Consider the following 21,177-nt stretch of genomic DNA (forward strand, 5'->3'; position numbering starts at 1 on the left):
TTCTTCCACATGTTTGGTGTGTCTCCCAGGTGGCTTGTGGCAAACTTTAAACGACACTTTTTATGGATATCTTTAAGAAATGGCTTTCTTCTTGCCACTCTTCCATAAAGGCCAGATTTGTGCAATATACGACTGATTGTTGTCCTATGGACAGAGTCTCTCACCTCAGCTGTAGATCTCTGCAGTTCATCCAGAGTGATCATGGGCCTCTTGGCTGCATCTCTGATCAGTCTTCTCCTTGTATGAGCTGAAAGTTTAGAGGGACGGCCAGGTCTTGGTAGATTTGCAGTGGTCTGATACTCTTTCCATTTCAATATTATCGCTTGCACAGTGCTCCTTGGGATGTTTAAAGCTTGGGAAATCTTTTTGTATCCAAATCCGGCTTTAAACTTCTTCACAACAGTATCTCGGACCTGCCTGGTGTGTTCCTTGTTCTTCATGATGCTCTCTGTGCTTTTAACGGACCTCTGAGTCTATCACAGTGCAGGTGCATTTATACGGAGACTTGATTACACACAGGTTGATTGTATTTATCATCATTAGTCATTTAGGTCAACATTGGATCATTCAGAGATCCTCACTGAACTTCTGGAGAGAGTTTGCTGCACTGAAAGTAAAGGGGCTGAATAATTTTCAATAAGTTTTTGATTTGTTAAAAAAGTTTGAAATATCCAATAAATGTCGTTCCACTTCATGATTGTGTCCCACTTGTTGTTGATTCTTCACAAAAAATACTATTTTATATCTTTATGTTTGAAGCCTGAAATGTGGCAAAAGGTCGCAAAGTTCAAGGGGGCCGAATACTTTCGCAAGGCACTGTATGTTCTTACAAACAAGGTTTTATAATCTCTAGTACAGCCACTATTGAAGGCTATCAAATGCTTCTCAAAGATGCCCTTTGGTGGTCAAACTGTCACTAACTAGCATTAAGGTTACCATTGGTTCACAATTAAATAACATGCCATAGAACTCTGCGGGCACCATGCAAGCTGCCCCGCAGTACGCTGTAACTTTTAAAGGACGAACCACTGTATTGGATGGCTAGCCATGTAGGCCAAGTTATTGAATTCAGCATTTTTCATTCATTTCTCTCTACGTGTCCCCTCAGAGTGCAACACAACCCTTCCGTTCCCCAGAGCTTTTAGTCTGACATGCAAAATATCCACTAAGGGATTTGATGCATTCCAGCATGGCTCTCACTAGTGCATCACAAAGACAAGCTTTGATTGTGAAATCAAATCAAATGTTATTAGTCACATGTATACGAATACAACAGGTACCTTACAGTGAAATGCTTACATATGAGTCCCAACAGTGCAGTTTAAAAAAAATACAGATAAGAATAAGTGATAAAAGTAACAAGTATTGAACAATATATATACAGGGGGATGCCGGTACAGAGTCAATGTGCGGGGGCACTGGTTAGTTGAGGTAGTATGTACATGTAGGTAGAGAATTTAAGGTGACAATGCATAGATTACAACAGAGAGTGGCAGTGGTGTGGAGAGGGGAGTGGGGGGGGGGCAATGGAAATAGTCCGGGTAGCCATTTGACTAGATGTTCAGGAGTCCTTTGTCTTGATCACGTTGAGGGAGAGGTTGTTGTCCTGGCACCACACGGCCAGGTCTCTGACCTCCTCCCTTATAGGCTGTCTCGTTGTTGTCAGTGATCAGGCCTACCACTGTTGCGTCATCAGCAAATGTAATGGTGGTGTTGGAGTCGTGCCTGGCCGTGCAGTCATGAGTGAACAGAGAGTACAGGAGGGGGGTGAGCACGCACCCCTGAGGGGCCCCTGTGTTGAGGATTAGCGTGGTGGATGTGGTATTACCTAGCCTTACCACCTGGGGGCGGCCCGTCAGGATGTCCAGGATGCAGTTGCAGAGGGAGGTGTTTAGTCCCAGGGTTCTTAGCTTATTGATGAGCTTTGAGGGCACTATAGTGTTGACCGCTGAGCTGTAGTCAATGAATAGCATTCTCACATAGATGTTCCTTTTGTCCAGGTGGGAAAGGGCAGTGTGGAGTGCAATAGAGATTGCATCATCTGTGGATCTGTTGGGGTGGTATTCAAATTGGAGTGGGTCTAGGGATTCTGCGATTGATGGTGTTGTTATGAGCCATAACCAGTCTTTCAAAGCACTTCATGGCTACAGATGTGAGTGCTACAGGTCGGTAGTCATTTAGGCAGGTTACCTTCGTGTTCTTGGGCACAGGCACTATGGTGGTCTGCTTAAAACATGTTGTTATTACAGACTCGGACAGGGAGAGGTTGAAAATGTTTGTGAAGACACTTGCTAGTTGGTCAGCGCATGCGCACAGTACACGTCCTGGTAATCCGTCTGGCCCTGCGGCCTTGTGAATGTTGACCTGTTTAAAGGTCTTACTCACATTGGCTGCACTGAGCGTGATCACACAGTCATCCGATACAGCTGGTGCTCTCATGCATGTTTCAGTGTTATTTGCCTCAAAGGGAGCATAGAAGTAGTTTAGCTCATCTGGTAGGCTAATGTCACTGGGCAGCTCTCGGCTGTGCTTCCCTTTGTAGTCTGTAATGGTTATGTCAGAGCCGGTGTAGTACGACTCGATCTTAGTCCTGTATTGACGCTTTGCCTGTTTGATCGTTCGTTGGAGTAAATAGCGGGATTTCTTATAAGCTTCCGGGTTAGAGTCCCGCTCCTTGAAAGCGGCAGCTCTAGCCTTTAGCTCAGTGTGGATGTTGCCTGTAATCCAAGGCTTCTGGTTGGGGTATGTGCGTACGGTCACTGTGGGGACGACGTCATCGATGCACTTACTGATGAAGCCAGTGACAGATGTGGTGTTCTCATCAATGCTATTGGAGGAATCCCGGAACATATTCCAGTCTGTGATAGCAAAACAGTCCTGTAGCTTAGCATCTGCTTCATCTGACCGCTGTTTTATTGATCTTGTCACTGGTGCGTCCTGATTTAATATTTGCTTGTAAGCAGGAATCAGGAGGATGGAATAATGGTCAAATTTGCCAAATGGAGGACGAGGGAGAGCTTTGTATGCGTCTCTGTGTGTTGAGTAAAGGTGGTACAGAGTTATTTTCCCTCTGGTTGCACATTTAACGTGTCCTACTTATGTCAGTGGACTCATAACAACTTAAACAGTAGCAAAATGAGTCATATTTTTTTTTTGTTGTTGACCTAATTCGACACTCATTGACCTCCATACAAAAACTCCTTGCTTGGTGTGGGTGAAATAACTCTCTCCGACCACATGCTATCCTACCAACGACAGAGAGTTGGTCCTCCACGCTTATTCTCTGACCAAAACCCTGCTCAGTCTCAAAAGGGTTGTACTCTCTGTATGTTTGTGCATCTTTTCAGAACATCAATCCCTTCTTCTCTGAGAATTACCAACAAAAAAAATGACTTCAAATCAAATCATCAAATCAAATTTTATTTGTCACATACACATGGTTAGCAGATGTTAATGCGAGTGTAGCGAAATGCTTGTGCTTCTAGTTCCGACAATGCAGTAATAACCAACGAGTAATCTAGCTACTGCACCTAGTGATCAGATGCTAGCTTCACACATACCACCCTTCGTTGCAGTTTGAGAAGATCCTGCTTAACACACTATCAGAATAGCACACTATCAGAATAACACACTATCAGAATAACACACTATCAGAATAACACACTATCAACACAACTTGATCACTTGTTGTAAAACTGGAGCTCAAGATATCATCTACTCATCTACTTGTTTCAATAGAAATGTCAGATGTTCCATTAACGGATTCTCACAGATTCTGACATACGCAATTTACGCCACCGCTTATGATAAACCAAAGCTAAATTTAATTAGTCCAAACAAACTATCAAACTAAGGTCTATTTGCATCTTTTGGGGACAAAGTGCTTGTGTATCACCTCTTCAGAGGTGTCTTCTCCAAATCAAATCACATGTTATTGGTCACATACACACATGGTTAGCAGATGTTAATGCGAGTGTAGCGAAATTCTTGTGCATTAATATCTAACAAGTCATCTAACAAACAACTACCTAACACATACAAATCTAAGTAAAGGAATGGAATAAGATTATATACATATGTGGATGAGCAATGATAGAGCGGCACAGGCAAGATGCAGTAGATGGTATACAATAAAGTACAGTTGAAGTCGGAAGTTTACACACCTTAGCCAAATACACTTAAACTCAGTTTTTCACAATTCCTGACATTTAATCCAAGTAAAAATTCCCTGTTTTAGAATCACCAGTTTATTTTAAGAATGTGAAATGTCAGAATAATAGTAGAGAGAATGATTTATTTCAGCTTTTTTCAAATGTATTTAATCACATTCCCAGAAGTTTACACTCAATTAGTATTTGGTAGCAAGGTCCTTTAATGTTGTTCTGGGATTGATTAGAATTTTTTCGCACCAAAGTAAGTTCATCTCGAGGAGACTCGTCTCCTTCCTGAGCGGTATGACGGCTATGTGGTCCAACCACTCCATAAGAAATCTATGGTTGAAAAAACGAGTTGTTAAACTACAATCTAAGTGTACGTAAACTTCCAACTTCAACTGTATAAGAAAGCGGAGGAAACATTGGTTCCTTTTTTTGGGGGGGGACACATATAGTCTTTTATTTTTGTTGCCTCAAAACTACTTCCATATTTCCATTACTTTGAATGGGTTCTTCCTTCAGATGAGTCCCGTGACATTTTTTGGGGAGAAAACCATTGTGTCCGGGAGAGACTCCCCTTTCCACAGTGGGGTCATGTTAGTTTGTAACCCAAATGGTTCGGACGATAAAGACATTTCTGTGAGAAGGCCGATTTTCTGGATGTCTCATGGTCTGACAAACACAGCTGTAGCTCGGCCACCTTCCACCCCAGATGGGGTGTCTGATGGTCTGACAAACACAGCTGTAGCTCGGCCACCTTCCACCCCTGATGGGGTGTCTCATGGTCTGACAAAAACAGCTGTAGCTCAGCCACCTTCCACCCCAGATGGGATGTCTCATGGTCTGACAAACACAGCTGTAGCTCAGCCACCTTCCACTGACAGATGGGATGTCTCATGGTCTGACAAACACAGCTGTAGATTGGCCACCTTCCACTGACAGATGGGGTGTCTCATGGTCTGACAAACACAGCTGTAGCTCAGCCACCTTCCACTAAAGATGCGGAAGGCCGACATCGGAGGATACAGTGGATTGAGACACAGCCCATGCAAATCAGGTATCTCAAGCTTAAACTGAGGAATTTTGATGGGGATTTTTGTGTTAAATTACTTAGATTGACGCTTAAGGATGAATATAATTTAATATTTACATTTGGATAGTGTCTAATTATGAATAAGATACTTATAGAAGATAATATCCAAAAGGTAAACGCATCCTATCTATAGGGCTAATGGTAGCTACTTCTAAAGATGAGTCATGAATGAATGATAGTAAACCTAGCTACACGTTGGATTGATGTCCTTTATGCAAATCAGATATCCGTGTAGTCTACATAAACCCAACCTCACGTAGATTCTACCTGAGAATTCATTTTTTACATGAAACTTCCTATGCAATTTCAACACACAAAGTTTTGATGATTATGTTAAATTAGATTGACTCCGAATGGACTTTTATTTTTTATTTTTTTGTAAAACAAGTTAGAGGAGTTACTTTCAACTATTCAATATTATTAAGGTTATTAAGCATAGCGACACACGTGAGTATGGAAGTTGCGTAGCCTAGTGGTTAGAGCATTGGACTATTAACCGGAAGGTTGCGAGTTCAAACCCCCGAGCTGACAAGGTACAAATCTGTCGTTCTGCCCCTGAACAGGCAGTTAACCCACTGTTCCCAGGCTGTCATTGAAAATAAGAATGTGTTCTTAACTGACTTGCCTGGTTAAATAAAGGTAAAAAAAAAAAATCTGTATCCTCGTGGTGACGTGATAGGTCAGCAGAAACCGACACAGCTTGTTTCCAAAGCTAAGCAGTGTACACAGATGCAGGCATCTGGATGGTAGACGTACATCCTCTAATACAGTAGTAGGAGTCCCTGTTCAAGCAGGAATTGTTGGACTGTGGCTTCAGATTTTATTTCAATATCTCTTTATTTAGGTTGATGGCACGATGTTGAAACAATGACTTTGATTCAAACCTATCGTTTTTACCACCAACATTGAAACAAGGTCAGATAAAATATGTCTAATAAGAAAAAAAATGTCTCATAAGAAACTAGCTCCCTGGTACACAGAAAATACCCGAGCTCTGAAGCAAGCTTCCAGAAAATTGGAACGGAAATGGCGCCACACCAAACTGGAAGTCTTCCGACTAGCTTGGAAGGACGGTACCGTGCAGTACCGTAGAGCCCTTACTGCTGCTCGATCATCCTATTTTTCTAACTTAATTGAGGAAAATAAGAACAATCCGAAATTCCTTTTTAATACTGTCGCAAAGCTAACTAAAAAGCAGCATTCCCCAAGAGAGGATGACTTTCACTTTAGCAGTGATAAATTCATGAACTTCTTTGAGGAAAAGATTATGATTATTAGAAAGCAAATTACGGACTCCTCTTTAAACCTGCGTATTCCTCCAAACCTCAGTTGTCCTGAGTCTGCACAACTCTGCCAGGACCTAGGATCAAGAGAGACGCTCAAGTGTTTTAGTACTATATCTCTTGACACAATGATGAAAATAATCATGGCCTCTAAACCTTCAAGCTGCATACTGGACCCTATTCCAACTAAACTACTGAAAGAGCTGCTTCCTGTGCTTGGCCCTCCTATGTTGAACATAATAAACGGCTCTCTATCCACTGGATGTGTACCAAACTCACTAAAAGTGGCAGTAATAAAGCCTCTCTTGAAAAAGCCAAACCTTGACCCAGAAAATATAAAAAACTATCGGCCTATATCGAATCTTCCATTCCTCTCAAATATTTTAGAGAAGGCTGTTGCGCAGCAACTCACTGCCTTCCTGAAGACAAACAATGTATACGAAATGCTTCAGTCTGGTTTTAGACCCCATCATAGCACTGAGACGGCACTTGTGAAGGTGGTAAATTACATTTTAATGGCATCGGACTGAGGCTCTGCATCTGTCCTCGTGCTCCTAGACCTTAGTGCTGCTTTTGATACCATCGATCACCACATTCTTTTGGAGAGATTGGAAACCCAAATTGGTCTACACGGACATGTTCTGGCCTGGTTTAGATCTTATCTGTCGGAAAGATATCAGTTTGTCTCTGTGAATGGTTTGTCCTCTGACAAATCAACTGTAAATTTCGGTGTTCCTCAAGGTTCCGTTTTAGGACCACTATTGTTTTCACTATATATTTTACCTCTTGGGGATGTTATTCGAAAACATAATGTAAACTTTCACTGCTATGCGGATGACACACAGCTGTACATTTCAATGAAACATGGTGAAGCCCCAAAATTGCCCTCGCTAGAAGCATGTGTTTCAGACATAAGGAAGTGGATGGCTGCAAACTTTCTACTATTAAACTCGGACAAAACAGAGATGCTTGTTCTAGGTCCCAAGAAACAAAGAGATCTTCTGTTGAATCTGACAATTAATCTTAATGGTTGTACAGTCGTCTCAAATAAAACTGTGAAGGACCTCGGCGTTACTCTGGACCCTGATCTCTCTTTTGAAGAACATATCAAGACCATTTCAAGGACAGATTTTTTCCATCTACGTAACATTGCAAAACTCAGAAACGTTCTGTCCAAAAATGATGCAGAAAAATTAATCCATGCTTTTGTCACTTCTAGGTTAGACTACTGCAATGCTCTATTTTCCGGCTACCCGGATAAAGCACTAAATAAACTTCAGTTAGTGCTAAATACGGCTGCTAGAATCCTGACTAGAACCAAAAAATTTGATCATATTACTCCAGTGCTAGCCTCTCTACACTGGCTTCCTGTCAAAGCAAGGGCTGATTTCAAGGTTTTACTGCTAACCTACAAAGCATTACATGGGCTTGCTCCTACCTATCTCTCTGATTTGGTCCTGCCGTACATACCTAAACGTACGCTACGGTCACAAGACGCAGGCCTCCTAATTGTCCCTAGAATTTCTAAGCAAACAGCTGGAGGCAGGGCTTTCTCCTATAGAGCTCCATTTTTATGGAACGGTCTGCCTACCCATGTCAGAGACGCAAACTCGGTCTCAACCTTTAAGTCTTTACTGAAGACTCATCTCTTCAGTGGGTCATATGATTGAGTGTAGTCTGGCCCAGGAGTGGGAAGGTGAACGGAAAGGCTCTGGAGCAACGAACCGCCCTTGCTGTCTCTGCCTGGCCGGTTCCCCTCTTTCCACTGGGATTCTCTGCCTCTAACCCTATTACAGGGGCTGAGTCACTGGCTTGCTGGGGCTCTCTCATGCCGTCCCTGGAGGGGGTGCGTCACCTGAGTGGGTTGATTCACTGTTGTGGTCATCCTGTCTGGGTTGGCGCCCCCCCCTTGGGTTGTGCCGTGGCGGAGATCTTTGTGGGCTATACTCAGCCTTGTCTCAGGATGGTAAGTTGGTGGTTGAAGATATCCCTCTAGTGGTGTGGGGGCTGTGCTTTGGCAAAGTGGGTGGAGTTATATCCTTCCTGTTTGGCCCTGTGCGGGGGTGTCCTCGGATGGGGCCACAGTGTCTCCTGACCCCTCCTGTCTCAGCCTCCAGTATTTATGCTGCAGTAGTTTATGTGTCGGGGAGCTGGGGTCAGTTTGTTATATCTGGAGTACTTCTCCTGTCCTATTCGGTGTCCTGTGTGAATCTAAGTGTGCGTTCTCTAATTCTCTCCTTCTCTCTTTCTTTCTCTCTCTCGGAGGACCTGAGCCCTAGGACCATGCCCCAGGACTACCTGACATGATGACTCCTTGCTGTCCCCAGTCCACCTGGCCATGCTGCTGTTCCAGTTTCAACTGACCTGAGCCCTAGGACCATGCCCCAGGACTACCTGACATGATGACTCCTTGCTGTCCCCAGTCCACCTGGCCATGCTGCTGCTCCAGTTTCAACTTCCACCTGACTGTGCTGCTGCTCCAGTTTCAACTGTTCTGCCTTATTATTATTCGACCATGCTGGTCATTTATGAACATTTGAACATCTTGGCCATGTTCTGTTATAATCTCCACCCGGCACAGCCAGAAGAGGACTGGCCACCCCACATAGCCTGGTTCCTCTCTAGGTTTCTTCCTAGGTATTGGCCTTTCTAGGGAGTTTTTCCTAGCCACCGTGCTTCTACACCTGCATTGCTTGCTGTTTGGGGTTTTAGGCTGGGTTTCTGTACAGCACTTTGAGATATCAGCTGATGTACGAAGGGCTATATAAATACATTTGATTTGATTTGATTTGGTCTAATGAAATATGAAATTCAACATAATTGATTACATACACGACGAACAACAGATGTTGATTAAACATTGAGAATACGCAAAAAAATAAATCGAAAATGTGATGAAAATGTGACGTGGATCTGATGTCGCATGTTCAACGTATTTACAACACGACATGAATTGTGTTGAAATTTCCACGTAGATTCTACCTGAGAATTCATTTTTACATGAAACTTCCTATGCAATTTCAACACACATAGTTTTGATGATTATGTTAAATTAGATTGATGTAACAACCTGTTACTCAGGGCTGTGAGGGTTACAGGTATGGGGTGAATTCAGCTGTAACACTTCCTACACAGATAACAGATAGTAGGAGATCTGTGCATATCGATTAAGCAGAGATATTTCTTTTATTTTCCTTTATTTAACCAGGCAAGTCAGTTAAGAACACATTCTTATTTACAATGACGGCCTAGGAACAGTGGGTTAACTGTTCTAGGAACAGTGGGTTAACTGCTTCATTCAGGGGCAGACCGACAGATTTTTAACCTTGTCAGCTCGGGGATTCAATCGAGCAAACCTTTCGGTTACTAGTCCAACGCCCTAACTACTAGGCTACCTACCACCTCTACACTCTAACCACTAGGCTACCTACCACCTCTACACTCTAACCACTAGGCTACCTACCACCTCTACACTCTAACCACTAGGCTACCTACCGCCCCTACACTCTACCCACTAGGCTACCTACCGCCTCTACACTCTAACCACTAGGCTACCTACCGCCTCTACACTCTAACCACTAGGCTACCTACCGCCTCTACACTCTAACCACTAGGCTACCTATCGCCTCTACACTCTAACCACTAGGCTACCTATCGCCTCTACACTCTAACCACTAGGCTACCTACCGCCTCTACACTCTAACCACTAGGCTACCTATCGCCTCTACACTCTAACCACTAGGCTACCTACCGCCTCTACACTCTAACCACTAGGCTACCTACCGCCTCTACACTCTAACCACTAGGCTACCTACCGCCTCTACACTCTAACCACTAGGCTGCCTACCGCCTCTACACTCTAACCACTAGGCTGCCTACCGCCTCTACACTCTAACCACTAGGCTACCTACCGCCTCTACACTCTAACCACTAGGCTACCTACCGCCTCTACACTCTAACCACTAGGCTACCTATCGCCTCCACACTCTAACCACTAGGCTACCTACCGCCTCTACACTCTAACCACTAGGCTGCCTATCGCCTCCACACTCTAACCACTAGGCTACCTACCGCCTCTACACTCTAACCACTAGGCTACCTACCGCCTCTACACTCTAACCACTAGGCTACCTACCGCCTCTACACTCTAACCACTAGGCTACCTACCGCCTCTACACTCTAACCACTAGGCTGCCTACCACCCCTGATAGCTGCAGACCAATCTACCCCACAGCAGCAAGGACAAAAGGGGAAACACAGACACATCACAGGGGTTCTTTCGAATCCAATTAGAACTCCCACTCACTACCAAATATGATGACGAAAGGAAGTCCAGTGGTATGAAGTGGGAGAAGTTGGAGACAGATGATAGAAACTTGATAGAAACTTGATAGAAACTTGGCCGATATTCTGCAAATTTTCACATCAAAATGAAGCATTCGATCTCAATGCAGTTTTCTGTTCTCTAGAATCTGTTACGAACGGAGTTGACACAGTTTTCTGTTCTCTAGAATCTGTTACGAACGGAGTTGACACAGTTTTCTGTTCTCTAGAATCTGTTACGAACGGAGTTGACACAGTTTTCTGTTCTCTAGAATCTGTTACGAACGGAGTTGACACAGTTTTCTGTTCTCTAGAATCTGTTACGAACGGAGTTGACACAGTTTTCTGTTCTCTAGAATCTGTTACGAACGGAGTTGACACAGTTTTCTGTTCTCTAGAATCTGTTACGAACGGAGTTGACACAGTTTTCTGTTCTCTAGAATCTGTTACGAACGGAGTTGACACAGTTTTCTGTTCTCTAGAATCTGTTACGAACGGAGTTGACACAGTTTTCTGTTCTCTAGAATCTGTTACGAACGGAGTTGACACAGTTTTCTGTTCTCTAGAATCTGTTACGAACGGAGTTGACACAGTTTTCTGTTCTCTAGAATCTGTTACGAACGGAGTTGACACAGTTTTCTGTTCTCTAGAATCTGTTACGAACGGAGTTGACACAGTTTTTTGAAGACTTTAACCTTTGCCAAAGTAAAAAAAAAATAAAAATGCCTTGTTTAGAACTGCAAATGGAGTTTTTGCACACAGGCACTTCACACAATAGGCATTACCTAACGGAAATATGCAAATGTATGCTAACACGCTTTAGGCCTCCTTGTTTGTTGACGCTGTGATAAATCTTGGGTTACCAGTAACTTTGATGTCTCTCTCTCTGTGAGAGAGAGAGGGGAGAGCGAGCAATAGAGAGAGAAGGGGAAAATGGGATACCTAGTCAGTTTCACAACAAAATGTGCATTCCGCATTTAACACACCCCCTCTGAATCAGAGAAGTGCGGGGAGTTGCCTTAATCAAAGTCCACATCATCAGCGCCCGGGGAGCAGGTGTTGTTGGCGGTTACCTGCCTTGCTCAAGGGCAGAACGGCACATTGAGATCTAAGAGATTGAGAGCTAAGGAGGGAGGGAGAAGGAGAAGAAGAGAGAGAGAGAGAGAGAGAGAGAGAGACTGCATGCAATACACTTTGCAATACACTTTGTGTACAACGCAAAACCCCAAACAATGCATACGTAGCAGAATTAGGACTATACCAGCTAGTTATCTAAATATAGAAAACTCTACAACCCACAAATTCCACCACAAAGCCATAGAGAAGAGTCCCCTCAGCCAGCTGTTTTGGGGGCTCTGTTCACAAACACAACAGGTGCAACAGAGCCCCAGCAAAACAGTTAGACCCAAACAAATCATGAGATAAAAGATAACTATTCGCCACACGGGAAAGAATCAACCACTTGGTCCCGAGTGGTGCAGTGGACTAAGGTGGACTGCGTCTCAGTGCTAGAGGCGCCACTACAGACCCTGGTTTGATTCCAGGCTGTATGACAACTGACCGTGATTGGGAGTCCCATAGGGCGGCGGACAATTGGCCCAGCGTCGTCCAGGTTTGGCCGGGGTAGGCCGTCATTGTAAATAAAAAATTGTTCCTAACTGATTTGCCTATTTAAATAAAAACGTTTTAAAAAACTGAGCAAACTATCTGGTCCTAAACAGAGAGCACACAGTGGCAGACCCAAAATTAAGAAAATCCTTGACTATGTACAAACTTGGTGAGCCTTGCTGTTGAGAGAGGTTGCCATAGGCAGATCTGGTTCTTAAGAGAAGACAGGATGTGTGTCACCTGTCCACAAAATTACGTGGAAACTGAGCTGCACTTCCTGCCAAATGTAAGAGCAGATTAGAAACACATATTTCCTCCAGATCAAACAGACTCACAAATGGTTTGATAACAAATCCAACATTGATAAAGTCCCATATCTGTCAGGTGAAATACTACAGTGTGTAGTCACAGCAACAAGATGTGTGGCTCATTGCCATGAGAAAAAAGGGCAACCAGTGGAGCACAAACAACATTGTAAACACCACCAATACTTCTGTTGATTTATCTTCCCCTTATATTCCTACGACAACTAAAACACTGATAAAATTACATTTTTATATTTTTGAAACTGTTGAGTGATATGTTTACTGTTTATTTCTAATAGTTTGTTGATATTACATTTGTTTTTTCTCACTTTTGTTAAGTGTTTATTTCACTTGCTTTAGCAAAAAAAAACTTTGAATTGAACTGAAATTGAGAGGGAAGGAGATAGAGACAGAGAGAATGAAAACATGATGTGTCTTAAATTGTTTAACTCCAAACCTTCCATATGGCAGCAAAGTTTGGGACCCCTTCCCAATTTAAGATATGAAACCCTCAACAACATTTTACAACTGGAATTTTGAAAGAAATATTCATGGTGTGTCATAATATAATAGAGACAGTAGATATAGCTCCAGAATATGTCCAGGTCTGTCATAATATAATAGATTTAGCACCAGATTATGTCGGCAGGGTAGCCTAGTGGTTAGAGCATTGGACTAGTAACCGAAAGGTTGCAAGTTCAAATCCCCGAGCTGACAAGGTACACAATCTGTCGTTCTGCCCCTGAACAGGCAGTTAACCCACTGTTCATTGAAAAGAAGAATTTGTTCTTAACTGACTTGCCTGGTTAAATAAAGGTTAAAAAAAAGAAAATGTCCTGGTCTGTCATAATATAATAGAGACAGTAGATCTAGCTGGTCTGTCATATTATAATAGAGAGAGTAGATCTAGCTGGTCTGTCATATTATAATAGAGACAGTAGATCTAGCTGGTCTGTCATATTACAGAGACAGTAGATCTAGCTGGTCTGTCAGATTATAATAGAGAGAGTAGATCCAGCTGGTCTGTCATAATATAATAGAGACAGTAGATCTAGCTGGTCTGTCATATTATAATAGAGACAGTAGATCTAGCTGGTCTGTCATATTACAGAGACAGTAGATCTAGCTGGTCTGTCAGATTTTAATAGAGAGAGTAGATCCAGCTGGTCTGTCATAATATAATAGAGACAGTAGATCTAGCTGGTCTGTCATATTACAGAGACAGTAGATCTAGCTGGTCTGTCATAATATAATAGAGACAGTAGATCTAGCTGGTCTGTCATAATATAATAGAGACAGTAGATCTAGCTGGTCTGTCATAATATAATAGAGACAGTAGATCTAGCTGGTCTGTCATAATATAATAGAGACAGTAGATCTAGCTGGTCTGTCATAATATAATAGAGACAGTAGATCTAGCTGGTCTGTCATAATATAATAGAGACAGTAGATCTAGCTGGTCTGTCATAATATAATAGAGACAGTAGATCTAGCTGGTCTGTCATAATATAATAGAGACAGTAGATCTAGCTGGTCTGTCATAATATAATAGAGACAGTAGATCTAGCTGGTCTGTCATAATATAATAGAGACAGTAGATCTAGCTGGTCTGTCATAATATAATAGAGACAGTAGATCTAGCTGGTCTGTCATAATATAATAGAGACAGTAGATCTAGCTGGTCTGTCATAATATAATAGAGACAGTAGATCTAGCTGGTCTGTCATAATATAATAGAGACAGTAGATCTAGCTGGTCTGTCATAATATAATAGAGACAGTAGATCTAGCTGGTCTGTCATAATATAATAGAGACAGTAGATCTAGCTGGTCTGTCATAATATAATAGAGACAGTAGATCTAGCTGGTCTGTCATAATATAATAGAGACAGTAGATCTAGCTGGTCTGTCATAATATAATAGAGACAGTAGATCTAGCTGGTCTGTCATAATATAATAGAGACAGTAGATCTAGCTGGTCTGTCATAATATAATAGAGACAGTAGATCAAGCTGGTCTGTCATAATATAATAGAGACAGTAGATCTAGCTGGTCTGTCATAATATAATAGAGACAGTAGATCTAGCTGGTCTGTCATAATATAATAGAGACAGTAGATCAAGCTGGTCTGTCATAATATAATACATCTAGCTGCAGATTATGTCCTGGTCTGTCATAATATAAGAGAGACAATACCTCCAACTATGTTTTACACATGAGCCCTTGTAGATTTCATTCATACATTGTTGCTCTTTGTTTTCTTTTTTGGTGTGTATTATTTTCCATGTATAATTGTTTTTGTTCATATTTATATTAATTAATTAAATACTTTACATACATTGATTTGGAAACAGTGGCAACCACCCATTCATGCCAATAAAGCATTTATTGAATTGAATTGAGAGAGAGAGAGATAGAGGGAAGGAGAGAGAGAGTTGTGGCGAGGGGAAGGTGATCATTGGATGTCTGGGACTCAGAGGTCTGGATTAGATCGGCTGGAGTGTGTGTACACGTATGTAAGTGTGTGTGTGTGTGCCTGAGTGCATGTGTGTGTGTGAGAGAGAGTTAAAGTTCAGAGTTTGTAAGGTACATACAGCATTGCTCAATATTAGTTATTGAATTTTTGTTTATTAAGAATCAAATAAACTTTAATTTTTATCCTACCTTGATTACGGTTTGCAACACCCAGAGATGAAGCATTAGCTCGATCTGTGTAAAGATGGGAGAGGTCATATAAGTGACAGTTGATTGACACTTTCAGATAGTTCATGCTGGAGTAATTGAATGCACATAGACAGCATGCCCAGGTCTTTTACTGAAGTCATAGGCCCTGTTTATACCTGCCACTAACATGCGTCCTTCGCCCACTGCTTTTATCCCGATCTTTTAATTGATAAAAATCAGTTTACAATGCGTCTTTGAATCATTTACATCTGTCTGTAAATGTGGGCAGAATCAGAATGTGGGATTATCCGGAAATGGGACACATGTTAGCACAAGGTATAAATGAGGCTCTAATAATGCTGCATGTACATGTATGACTTGTATAGAGAGTCAGGGACACTGAGTAGCAGTGTGTGTAATCTCCATCAAAATACTCTAAACTCTAGAGTCATATTTCATTGTAATACCAACTCCAGATGTAGGATCTTAATCTGAGCCAGTTTGCTACAGCAGGAAGATAATCCTGAAGCAACAGGGAAAGTGAATCATTATGTGGATTATAATTCATGGACATTTTTGTAGGGGTTGATACATTTTTCATAAGAGAAAATCAAGTTTGAAATTTCACAGCCGAGCCTTTTTAAATCTCAAATTCACTACAAATGTTAAATGTCCTACAATGCAGGAAGGTTCTCCTACAACAGGGTGATCAAATTAAGATCCTAAATTTGTATGAGACACATAGGTAATGGTTTGTACTTCAGGGATCTCAAAGTAGTAATGACTTCTTGCATGCAACATGAGTGAGAAGACATTTTGACCGACAGCAGAAGCAGATCTAGCTAAAGGACGTTCATCGTCGAGGTGTAACCTACACTGTTTGTGAAAATAACCAATTTAGGCCTATATTCAATCAGATGAAGCGTTAACCCGCGATAGCCGACACACGCATGGCTGGTGTTTTGGCATGTAGGAGGTGGAACTGCGTTAGAGCTGTCAAATTGTGTCCTCCTGAGTGTCACAGTGTTCTAAGGCACTGCATCACAGTGCTAACTGTGCCACTAGAGATTCTGGGTTAGAGTCCAGGCTCTGTCGAAGCCGAGCTGCGACCGGGAAACCCATGGGTCCAGCGTTGCCTGTGTTAGGTGAGGGTTCGGCCGGCAGGACTATTCTTGTCCCATCGCGCACTAGCGACTCCTGTGGTGGGCCGGGCGCAGTGCACACTGACACAGTCGCCAGGTGTACGGTGTTTCCTCCGACACATTGGTGTGGCTGGCTTCCGGGTTAAGTGTGCATTGTGTCAAGAAGCAGTGCGGCTTGGTTGGGTTGGGTTTCGGAGGACGCACAGCTCTCGACCTTCACCTCTCCCAAGTCAGTACGGGAGTTGCAGCGATGAGACAAAACTGTAACTACCAATTGGTACCACGAAATTAGGGAGGAAAAGGGGTAAAAAAATATATTAAAAAAATAAAAAAATAAAGAGCTGGTGAGCGGTTGTGGTCATTGTCACGAAGCCACACCCATCCCACTCGTTTGTCACGAAGCCACACCCATCCCACTCGCTTGTCACGAAGCCACACCCATCCCACTCGTTTGTCACGAAGCCACACCCATCCCACTCGCTTGTCACGAAGCCACACCCATCCCACTCGTTTGTCACGAAGCCACACCCATCACACTCGCTTGTCACGAAGCCACACCCATCCCACTCGCTTGTCACGAAGCCACACCCATCCCACTCGCTTGTCACGAAGCTACACCCATCCCACTCGCTTGTCACGAAGCTACACCCATCCCACTCGCTTGTCACGAAGCCACACCCATCCCACTCGTTTGTCACGAAGCCACACCCATCCCACTCGCTTGTCACGAAGCTACACCCATCCCACTCGCTTGTCACGAAGCTACACCCATCCCACTCACTTGTCACGAAGCTACACCCATCCCACTCGCTTGTCACGAAGCCACACCCATCCCACTCGTTTGTCACGAAGCCACACCCATCCCACTCGCTTGTCACGAAGCTACACCCATCCCACTCGCTTGTCACGAAGCTACACCCATCCCACTCACTTGTCACGAAGCCACACCCATCCCACTCGCTTGTCACGAAGCTACACCCATCCCACTCGCTTGTCACGAAGCCACACCCATCCCACTCGTTTGTCACGAAGCCACACCCATCCCACTCGCTTGTCACGAAGCTACACCCATCCCACTCGCTTGTCACGAAGCCACACCCATCCCACTAGTTTGTCACGAAGCCACACCCATCACACTCGCTTGTCACGAAGCCACACCCATCCCACTCGCTTGTCACGAAGCCACACCCATCCCACTCGCTTGTCACGAAGCTACACCCATCCCACTCGCTTGTCACGAAGCCACACCCATCCAACTCGTGTAAGAAGTCCAGAAGGAGAAAGGGTAGGCTAAATAAAAATAAAGACAATCAAATTGAAAATCATTCAAGAAAATAATAGGTGTATATTAAAACAAACCTTCCAGTGTTCCACCTTGTAACAAGACGACATAGGATTATTACTAATGTGAATCAGTGCAGGTATAACACCGGTAGGTATAACCCTGGTAGGTATAACGCTGGTATGTATAACACCGGTAGGTATAACACTGGTAGGTATAACCCTGGTAGGTATAACCCTGGTAGGTATAACACTGGTAGGTATAACACTGGTAAGTATGACCCTGGTAGGTAGGTAGGTAGGTAGGTATAACACTGGTAGGTATAACACTGGTAGGTATAACACCAGTAGGTATAACACTGGTAGGTATAACCCTGGTAGGTATAACACCGGTAGGTATAACCCTGGTAGATATAACCCTGGTAGGTATAACACTGGTAGGTATAACACTGGTAGGTATAACACTGGTATGTATAACCCTGGTAGATATAACCCTGGTAGGTATAACACTGGTAGGTATAACCCTGGTAGGTAGGTAGGTAGGTAGGTATAACACTGGTAGGTATAACCCTGGTAGGAATAACACCGGTAGGTATAACACTGGTAGGTATAACCCTGGTAGGTATAACACTGGTAGGTATAACACGGGTAGGTATAACACTGGTAGGTAGGTAGGTATAACACTGGTAGGTATAACACCGGTCGGTATAACCCTGGTAGGTATAACACCAGTAGGTATAACCCTGGTAGGTATAACACCGGTAGGTATAACACTGGTAGGTATAACCCTGGTAGGTATAACCCTGGTAGGTATAACACTGGTAGGTATAACCCTGGTAGGTATAACCCTGGTAGGTATAACACCGGTAGGTATAACACTGGTAGGTATAACCCTGGTTGGTATAACACTGGTAGGTATAACGCTGGTAGGTATAACGCTGGTAGGTATAATGCTGGTAGGTATAACCCTGGTTGGTATAACACTGGTAGGTATAACACTGGTAGGTATAACACTGGTAGGTATAACGCCAGTAGGTATAACGCTGGTAGGTAGGTAGGTATAACACTGGTAGGTATAATGCTGGTAGGTAGGTATAACCCTGGTAGGTATAACGCCAGTAGGTATAATGCTGGTAGGTATAACGCCAGTAGGTATAACGCTGGTAGGTAGGTAGGTATAACACTGGTAGGTATAACACCAGTAGGTATAACACCAGTAGGTATAACACTGGTAGGTATAACACCAGTAGGTATAACGCCAGTAGGTATAACACCAGTAGGTATAACGCTGGTAGGTAGGTAGGTATAACACCAGTAGGTATAACGCCAGTAGGTATAACACCAGTAGGTATAACGCTGGTAGGTAGGTAGGTAGGTATAACACCAGTAGGTATAACGCTGGTAGGTAGGTAGGTATAACACCGGTAGGTATAACGCCGGTAGGTAGGTATAACACTGGTAGGTATAACACTGGTAGGTATAACACCAGTAGGTATAACGCTGGTAGGTAGGTATAACACCAGTAGGTATAACACCAGTAGGTATAATGCTGGTAGGTAGGTAGGTAGGTAGGTAGGTAAAACACCAGTAGGTATAATGCTGGTAGGTAGGTAGGTATAACACCGGTAGGTATAACGCCGGTAGGTAGGTAGGTAGGTATAACACCAGTAGGTATAACACTGGTAGGTATAACACCAGTAGGTATAACACTGGTAGGTATAACACTGGTAGGTATAACGCTGGTAGGTATAACACTGGTAGGTAGGTAGGTAGGTATAACACCGGTAGATATAACACTGGTAGGTATATCACCAGTAGGTATAACACTGGTAGGTATAACACCAGTAGTTATAACACTGGTAGGTATAACACTGGTAGGTATAACGCTGGTAGGTATAACGCCAGTAGGTATATTGCTGGTAGGTATAATCCTTGTAGGTATAACGCTGGTAGGTATAACCCTGGTAGGTATACCACTGGTAGGTATAACACTGGAAGGTATAACCCTGGTAGGTATAACACTGGTAGGTATAACACTGGTAGGTATAACACCAGTAGGTATATTGCTGGTAGGTATAACGCTGGTAGGTATAACGCCAGTAGGTATATTGCTGGTAGGTATAACGCTGGTAGGTATAACCCTGGTAGGTATACCACTGGTAGGTATAACACTGGAAGGTATAACCCTGGTAGGTATAACACTGGTAGGTATAACACTGGTAGGTATAACACTGGTAGGTATAACACCAGTAGGTATAACACTGGTAGGTATAACACTGGTAGGTATAACACCAGTAGGTATAACACTGGTAGGTATAACACTGGTAGGTATAACACCAGTAGGTATAACACTGGTAGGTATAACACTGGTAGGTATAACACTGGTAGGTATAACACTGGTAGGTATAACACCAGTAGGTATAACACCAGTAGGTATAACGCTGATTTAACAGCTCCAATGCAATTACACCTCTCCACATCACCTAAATAAGAACAATGAAACTGCAATGCAGTTGTCCGTTATCACGGGTTATTTGTATAAATGTTTTGTTTTACTTACGCACTGGTCCATGACTGCTATGGATACCTTTGGAGAGGAAGAGTGGAAGAGAGGAGGTAAAGATAGAAGGAAGGAGACAAAGAGAGAAAGAGAGATGATCAAAGAAATGTCCACAGCTTACATCTTTACCCCTTAAAATATATTGTAGTAGAATAGAAAACAAACAAAACATTTATCTTTAGAGATTCATTCACAAAGATCCATAAAAATAAAAATAAAATATATATGTATATCAAAAAAGAATAGAAGAGATTGAAATAGGTTTTTGAGCAATTCTTACAACAGCTTCCTTTCGTGTTTGGCATTAATCAACCACAAACCCTTGGCTTTTATCGTAATATTGTCAATCTCTTTTCAGAGACTTTCCAGCTTTTGCCACTCCAAAATGTCCACTGATTAGCAGCACTGGGCCAACATACAGAGACAGTGAATCAGGGATGCTACATTGCATGATCCTAACACCAAGTACTCATTCCCGACGGGCCTAACACCAACTACTCATTCCCGACGGGCCTAACACCAACTACTCATTCCCGACGGGCCTAACACCAACTACTCATTCCCGACGGGCCTAACACCAACTACTCATTCCCGACGGGCCTAACACCAACTACTCATTCCCGACGGGCCTAACACCAACTACTCATTCCCGATGGGCCTAACACCAACTACTCATTCCCGACGGACCTAACACCAACTACTCATTCCCGACGGGCCTAACACCAACTACTCATTCCCGACGGGCCTAACACCAAGTACTCATTC

At 43.0% G+C, this 21,177-nt stretch overlaps 1 protein-coding gene across 1 annotated transcript in view; it reads right to left on the minus strand.

Annotated features, from left to right (window-relative positions):
- LOC109871858 (netrin-G1-like) overlaps positions 1 to 21,177 on the minus strand; it is a 169,736-nt gene that overhangs the window by 17,179 nt on the left and 131,380 nt on the right. The window contains exons 5-6 of the mRNA XM_031807307.1: positions 20,413 to 20,439; positions 15,430 to 15,474 (exon numbers count right to left, since the gene is read on the minus strand). Of these exons, the coding sequence (XP_031663167.1) occupies positions 15,430 to 15,474; positions 20,413 to 20,439 (72 nt within the window). The remainder of the gene's footprint in view (positions 1 to 15,429; positions 15,475 to 20,412; positions 20,440 to 21,177) is intronic.

Source organism: Oncorhynchus kisutch, linkage group LG27 (genome assembly GCF_002021735.2).
Source record: "Oncorhynchus kisutch isolate 150728-3 linkage group LG27, Okis_V2, whole genome shotgun sequence".
Taxonomy (NCBI): Eukaryota; Metazoa; Chordata; class Actinopteri; order Salmoniformes; family Salmonidae; genus Oncorhynchus; species Oncorhynchus kisutch.